Genomic DNA, 7489 nt, shown 5'->3' on the forward strand with positions numbered 1-7489 from the left:
ATGACGCACACTAACGTACACGTGCAGCCTGGATTATAGGGTAGGAGAGCCATGTATTGGGTTCAGTAGCGCTATCTAGCCAAAAGAGCGTGGAAGCTCTTTTATCCTGCTCCTATCGCTGACTCAGCGCTAGCTGTCATGTGACGACGAGATTTATCTGATTATTTAATGCGACAATTACAGTACTGCGCGTTACCAAGGCCTAGTCTACAGGCCTTTTGCTAGCAGCCCCACGAGTGATCATACATCGAGCCTACTCCTCAGGCCACAATCCAGCCTCACCTGACCGCAAGTTCCACCGTCTGAGATATCACCGTCTCCTTAATAATATTCCTGCCGAAGGGCTGCTCCGGCCTGGAAGACTCGACAGCATTGAGTTCCCCTTCATTCAGCTCCATATATGTCTTATTTTTAGCTTTGTTCTTCCTGAGAACCTTCCTGCCAGAGCCGTAGCCGAGCTCGTACGAGGTGTTCCCGGTAACGGTTTTTTTGGGATAGAAATGGGTCCAGATAGGTCTTAGCGTCGGTAGGCAGGCGCAAACTACGGCCATTGAGAGTTCAATGTTCGTCCAGTAAAAAACCGGAGCAGTATAATCTGGTCATTCAAATGTCAGTTCCCGCGAATAATTCTGATCAAAGCAGTGGCTGATCTTACAAATGATATCGTTGGGATGTTTGATATATTCCTGGGCGACGCCGTAGATGGCAATCACGCGGGTGAGACTGACGGCGCAGGTTCTGTGAGCAATGTGTCTTGTCAGTCGAGGCTTTCCATCTGACAACCAAGATCTCTTGTCAACTTACGCGGCCCCTAGACTAAGCATTCCAATGACAGCAATCTTGGTCTTGAGCTTAAGCTGGAGGCGCATCACCAAGGGGATCGGCAGGATCAAAATCGCCAAATCGGCGATGACGTTGGTGTATAGGACCGTAAGGAACATGGCCGTCTGGTTGACGCAGTTCTTGCCCTCGAAGAAATCGATGAAGGTCGTGATGGGGTAGCAGGTGAAGAGGTGCGAGAAAAAGAAGCTGACCGTCCATATGATGACGTAGACGAGCATGCCAAACACAACCCTCTTAAACAAGGCATTGGGAAAGAGGTGGAGGTATAGGACAAGAATGGACGACTTGACCAGACCGAGGCCGAGAATCGATAGCATATTCATGGCAAACTTAGACTGTGCAGCAGATTGATAAGTTAGTCATGTATTTGACAATGCGAGCAAAGGGAAATGGGACAAAACGCAGGATAAACAACGGAATCGAGCTGAACGAACATCTTCAAAGAATGATAGACCTGGATCGTTCATGTCGGCTGTTCCATCGAGGAGTAGTGGCTGGTGAGCACCCAAGTGTCCACGAAAGGCCGCTGCGGGGGAAATCAGTGTCGTCCAATTTTAGATAAACGTTCGGGCGCGATCTGCTCACCTGCCAACTGCAAAGAAGAGCAACAGATGGAAAGGATCTGCACATTCCATATTTAGCAAACAAACACAAGAGCCAGCTATGCGCATCTAATCAAGAGACGTACGAGTGCTCCTCCAGCGAGGTAGTCATCCAACATAAAGCGGCTGATCAGTAGCCTAGCCCATACTCGGAGTCCGTAGAATATCATGGGAAATATCATGAATACAATTGCCAGAGCGATCACCTGCTCCTTGGAGTATTCCGTAGACATGGAGGCCATGGTGTCGACAAAGCGGGTCTTGGGGGACCTGGAATATAGGAAAAAAATTATAAACTGGTGTGTCAGTGAACGTTTATAGAATTAAGGGGGATTTAGTAGAAGTAGGCCAACTAGAAAGGCTTGCTCAACGTCGGACAGCACGATGGTATTTCGACCATGACCTGGGAGCTTTGTATATAACGCAAATGCCAAATCACCTTTTGAGGATATATATCATCTTACTTATTGGGCACGGTAAGATAAAAGTATCCCTGTAGGGAGATATCCCGACTCGGACTTTTGCTCATATCAATATATCACTCTTCAGGAGGCGAGGCCGGGGGAGGTTGACGTGATGACAATGCTTCTGTGATGGGGCAGGCTGCCTAATTTCAGTGGTGAAAGGAAGCACCCCACTTGCGAAGTCACCTTCAAATTTCAATTCAAACCGGATAGGGATTCCTAATGTCGCATGGGGGGGGTTGTTATTGTATAAGAACTGCCTGGACCAATTTCGAAAGCACCCTGGACTCCCGAGACTTTATACCGCTTGGGGGCCGAACAATGGACAGGATTCAGTGGAAACAGCCTTTATGCTAGGGCATTCACTTCCAAGGTTTCGGTCATGCCCGCTTCCCTTGCCCCTTTTTTCCTTTTTTTCATATCTCTACGCGAACAAAAACGCTTGAGTACTACCTACCTCTTCCTCTTTACCTTTTTGAGTATTTCGTTACTGTCGCTCACGCTTTTTCTTCAATTATTATTAATATTAGTCAGAAATCTGTCACATTCACCAAGGTTACGTAGACCGCAAATCAGAATGAATGTGATCGATAAGGCTGTTGGAGGGATCGTGATGGAGTCAATCAGGGCGGCGCCACCGGATGCCATACACAGGGACCAGACACGGCAACGTAATCTCGGGGAGGCCGGCAATTGACACATGGGAACACATCCGGCCTCTTTGGAATTGCCTGAGCCCAATCAGACGCAAGAGCTATCAGTAAGCTGCAGGCGAGGACGCCGTACAGGTGGTGTGGTTGCATGGGGCGTCACCGTTGTAACTTCAATTTAGACTTTTCTTTACCCTTCTCGACTAAAACAAGCTGCGGGAATCAAATTGAACCAAGCTACATAGCTGCTGGATCATCTTAACTCATTCCACTTCAGCGTCAAATGGTAGTGCAACACACTCTGCCATAGCAAGGAAAGTCTCGCGTGCACTGGCTGAGTTTACGCGCAGGAGCTCGAGGTGTGGGGGTCGGAAAGAGCCGATGTATGTCGCCGTTGTACAGGTTCTCAGGGGCTCATTTTGGCGGGACATTCAGTATAATTTACAAAAAGGCTAACAAAGCCAAGCTTAGTTAAATTATAAAATGCTTAACGTCGAGATTGCACCTGACTTATTCCCGTCTTTCTTTGCAGTTCTTTCTCCCAACTCGCCCAGCATGCCACCAAATACACAGCTTCAATCTGTGGCGGCTTTTACGCCGCAGCCTTCCTCCATGACTGTCGTTCTCGGGTCCAGGATCGAACCGTGGCTCACAGAATCATTAAGACGCATCAAACCCAATGAGCCGCTCAATAGCGTTGCTGAGCATCAAACATGCCTTAGCAAAGTTTTGTCATCGCCGAACACCATCTGGATCCTGGCATCCCTGATGCGAGAAGGCTCAAAGTCCGAATCGGATCCCGAGTTTTATCTTGTTGATATCGAGGCAAATATTGTTCTTGTCGATATCCCATGCGATGAGGTTGTGTTCAAGCTGACTTCGAACACAACAGACGCCCTGATCAAGTACTATCAGGACGTCTATTGTGTTGACGCCGAGGAGAAAGAACAGCACAAGAGGCTGCGCGAGGATTTTATTGAAGCTATCAACCGTTACACTTTCCGCATGCCTGCTGTTGTGCTTGATGGGTTGGAAAAGGATAGTGCGGGCGAGCCACTTTGTGGGCAAAGCCGAAATGTCAAAACCAGGATTTTGAATCTTATGGAACGCCTGTCACCCTCGCCCTCTAAAGAGGTCGAGCCCATTTCGGAATCGCCCTCACTCTCCACAGCCGCATCTTCTGCTGATTTATATCCCAAGCCTCCCATTAACAAGGTGGTCGGGTGGCAACCTGATTTGGATCCAACTCAAGCCCTCTCCCCATCCCAAGTCAATTGCGACCCTTTTTCGATATCATTCTACGGAGTTCCACCAATCTCTGCCTTCCCACCAATACCAAGTCAGCCGGCTTCTACTGCTTCTGACTTCGGTCATATTCCTGCTGCTCCGGAATACGAATCAGCTCCAGATTCAACGCATTTGGATCCGACGCCAAGAGGAGTAAGCGAATCTCCTCATCATTCTCGTCTGTTTGCAGCTCCGACATGCAATCTGGGAGGCCAACCTTGGCTAGCAGATCGGTTTGCTGAGTCTACTCGCCATGATGGCTTTGTCAGAGACAGATTTGCTGGAGATCATCACATATCCGGTCGCCAATCGGGCATTTCCGTTCACAGTCATAGCGAGAGCTTCAACAACAGCCATACTAGCAGCGGCATTGACGGCTTCTCCAGTAGAGGGATCCCTAGAGCCATTGGGAATCAGAGGACCTCGGTGTACATGCAGCGGACGTCGCCTGGGTACTCTGAGCAAAGATCTCAAACGAGCGAGCAAGTTTTATCTTTTATTTTATTCCTCTCCCACATGACACTTATCTGACTCCATTTAAACAGGCTATCCAAGCTCTTTAAGAAAGTTCAAGACATGGAACGGCGCCTTGCCAAGCTCGAAGCATCAACTTCATATACCCGACACAAGCCGAACTGTCGACATGATTGGGGCTGTCCCTCACAGGTCGAATGGGCTGCTTTAAAATCGCGAATTGTCCATCTTGAGACGAAGATCGGAATAAAAACAAGAACTTGCAGCAGAACTCAACAGGGAATGGACGTGGCCAGCAGGGCGAGTCGAAAGCGACGGAAGGTTGAGCAGCAACAGCCCGATAGCCCATCGGAGGACGAAATATCTGATGATTATTAAAATACCCAAGTTACATCTAGTAAACTACATGCCTTTTTATTTGATTGGATGAGAATTAAATAAAATTGAGCGAGCACTAGCGAGCAGTACCAAGTGGTAACAAGACTCCCAAGTGTTGGGAGCCATGCGACCCTTGCGGTCTGTGAAACAACGATTAATTACCGGATCTGCTTCGACAGCGTCTTCAATGTGTGTCCCGCCTTGACACTATCGAGACACTTTTTGGGGACCTTGCGCCTTCCATATGGCATCTTTGCCTTGCGAACCACCCTGAACAAGCACCTAGCCAGTACCAGACGGCGAACGAGGCAAACGGATGGCAAAGAAGGTTAGGTAGTATTGGCAGGAAGCAGGCACACCGATTCGCGAGTTTGCCAATCACGAGGCATAATTACAAGGTTACTGCGTGACAGGGCGCAAAGAGCATCTGTGTTGCTTGTGCTGGGGGCAAGTGGTTCTTTCGCCCACCGATCACCTAAACCGATCGTTTCCAGTAACGAACAAGGGGTATACGCGCCTTTGCTACACCGTAACACCACTGGATGCCTTTATATGAGTGTTCGTCGAATTTCCGCTCCAAGGAACCGGCGAGTACGTAATACGCCTAGAGATATCTCTGCAGCAAGTCAGAAATGAACTATGCGGCTGTATCGCTGGTCCAGGTTCACATTTTTGCGCCGCTGTCCAATTCGTCAAGTAGCTGGTGGAGGTCTTTAGTGGATTGAATATGAAATGCACACCAGAAAGCTCCCACCAGATACTTCGGAAGAGGCGCCGCCCCACTTAACTAACCTGGCTAAATGCAACAAGGATAGCATTTCGACCCCTTGCCAACCGAAGAAAAGATGGTAAGGCCAACACACATGACATGGTAGTCTACTTATTACGGGCCGAAACGTTACCGTCGGCGCGGATTGTCCCTCGGCACAAGCCGATAGTAATTTTAGTGCTGAAGCCCTTCCCCTCACATATCGGAGAACCATTCTCGCTTCGGCTGCAAGATAAGCATGTCGCCATGCTTGGGGGGTGACAATAAGGCGATGTTAACGACAACATTGGATTTGTGGCAAACGGACCAGAATTAGAGGACTTCGCCCTGCTATGCGAATGCGTTGGAGGTTGACAAAAGGAGGTCGTGCAGTCTCTTAGGGGCCTTGTACGCACTTTAATTGCTGAAGACGATGCAGAGCCCACCTTTTACATATTTGACGTATAATCCTGAGGAAACTTACTGGAATTCCTCTAGTTCCAGACCTAGAGTGCCAAGAATGAAATTGAGTAGCATCGGCACTGGGTTCATGTACCAGAAAAGTATCACGGTCAAAAGTTAGCAAGGGTCTCGGTGCTGAAATTTTGACTGCAATACTTGTGAAGTACATTGGAGCTGCGAACCTGTAAGCGATTAGGCCTTCACCTCAACCCACAAGTCGGACGGCTTTTGACACCGTCTTGCAATTTTGAAAAGACCTGACGTTGTGGCGAAGCCAGGACGAACACTCGGGAACACTTCCTGTATCTCCCTGGAATTGCTTCGAAACGTGCGATCGGTCGGGAAGGAATGGCCTTATCGCTTCATCCAGCGACGTACAGAGTTGAAAACGCGTTTTTGTCGCGTTTACAACTTCCAAAGGGCCCTTTGCGAAAATTCTGACGCGTTAAACGCGTGGTTTCGGCTGGTTGCCAATATAAAGGCCAAATACGGTATTTAAAATTGTGACATTTATAATTTTAACAAAACGGGTTTTATAATAGGCCAAATTTGCGGCCATATGGTTATTGTCAGGTTAAAAAAACGCGGAAACAGCAAAAAGGTACAGCCCGGCAATCGAGAATGGGCGATTGCAATTTGCTGCATCAGTGGCGACGGCTACGACGTGCCCCCATATCTCATCGTTAAAGGCGCCCACCATCTCGCGAATTGGTATACAGAGGGCGGTCTTCCCGAATCCTGGCGCATAAAAACCACCGCCAAAGGATGGACAGATAACGAAACAGGTTTGGATTGGGTTCAGCATTTCCATAATTATACAAAATCGCGGACAAAAGGCGCGTATCGGATGCTGGTACTCGATGGGCATGGCAGCCACCAATCGCCGGAATTCGAGGGCTATTGCAAAAATCACAGCATTATTCCACTTTGCCTGCCTGCTCATTCATCTCACCTAATCCAACCACTTGACGTCGGAGTGTTCGGTGTCCTGAAGCGGGCGTACGGACAAGAAATCAACAACTTTATCCGGGTCCACATTAACAGCATTAGTAAGGTCAAATTTTTTTTTGGCTTTTGTAGCGGCGTACAAAGTTTCTATAACAAAAGAAAACATGGCTGGGGGTTTTAGGGGAGCTGGACTTATCCCCCATAACCCGGAAGCCGTAATTTCCAAACTGGATATCAAAATACGGACGCCTTCACCCAAAGAGTCTACTTTTCCCACCACCGAGTCTTGGGTCTCTCAGACGCCGCACAACCTGACAGAAGTTATTTATCAGTCTACGCTTGTTAAAACTCGAATCGACCGTCACCAAAGCAGCTCGCCAACACCAATTTTTGATGCTGTAAAACAGTTAGCTAAAGGAATGGAAGGAATGGCCCACCAAGTTACACTTTTATCAGTAGAGGTCCGCAGCCTTCGGAAGGCCAACGAAGCGCTTAGCAAGCGACGAAGGGCCAAAAAACACGTATACGCGAAGGAGGGTCATTTACTGTACAAGAAGCTCAAAATTTGTTGTAATTGAAAAACGCAGATGGTCCGATATTGGATAACAATGGTGAATTTGGGGAGGAAAATAG

At 48.3% G+C, this 7489-nt stretch overlaps 3 protein-coding genes across 3 annotated transcripts; 2 read left to right on the top strand and 1 right to left on the bottom strand.

The window, feature by feature from the left end:
* Positions 1-91: 91 nt before the first annotated feature.
* Positions 92-1816, bottom strand: PgNI_12246 (uncharacterized protein). The gene is made up of 6 exons (XM_031132200.1): positions 1532-1816; positions 1429-1465; positions 1278-1369; positions 805-1178; positions 656-738; positions 92-595 (listed from the first exon to the last, which is right to left on the bottom strand). The coding sequence occupies exons 1-6, from the start codon at positions 1685-1687 to the stop codon at positions 279-281; spliced, it is 1059 nt and encodes a 352-aa protein (XP_030976231.1). The 5' UTR covers positions 1688-1816; the 3' UTR covers positions 92-278.
* A 1226-nt stretch (positions 1817-3042) lies between these two features.
* Positions 3043-4698, top strand: PgNI_12247 (uncharacterized protein; the record flags this gene model as incomplete). The annotated part of the gene is made up of 2 exons (XM_031132201.1): positions 3043-4298; positions 4392-4698. The coding sequence occupies 2 exons, from the start codon at positions 3043-3045 to the stop codon at positions 4696-4698; spliced, it is 1563 nt and encodes a 520-aa protein (XP_030976232.1).
* Positions 4699-5566: 868 nt separating this feature from the next.
* On the top strand, positions 5567-5728 carry PgNI_12248 (uncharacterized protein; the record flags this gene model as incomplete). Its single annotated transcript, XM_031132202.1, has 1 exon — positions 5567-5728. The coding sequence occupies one exon, from the start codon at positions 5567-5569 to the stop codon at positions 5726-5728; it is 162 nt and encodes a 53-aa protein (XP_030976229.1).
* Between the last annotated feature and the right edge of the window lie 1761 nt (positions 5729-7489).

Source organism: Pyricularia grisea, assembly GCF_004355905.1.
Source record: "Pyricularia grisea strain NI907 chromosome Unknown Pyricularia_grisea_NI907_Scaffold_11, whole genome shotgun sequence".
NCBI classification, from domain to species: domain Eukaryota; kingdom Fungi; phylum Ascomycota; class Sordariomycetes; order Magnaporthales; family Pyriculariaceae; genus Pyricularia; species Pyricularia grisea.

What these genes read in the sequence shown, in the direction of transcription:
- PgNI_12246 (XM_031132200.1), bottom strand. Translation starts at nt 1,687, where the DNA reads ATGGCCTCCATGTCTACGGAATACTCCAAGGAGCAGGTGATCGCTCTG. An exon ending in GTCTATCATTCTTTGAAGAT is followed by an intron (nt 1,179 to 1,277) that starts GTTCGTTCAGCT and finishes TCTGCTGCACAG; the next exon opens with TCTAAGTTTGCCATGAATAT. An exon ending in ATGCTTAGTCTAGGGGCCGC is followed by an intron (nt 739 to 804) that starts GTAAGTTGACAA and finishes CATTGCTCACAG; the next exon opens with AACCTGCGCCGTCAGTCTCA.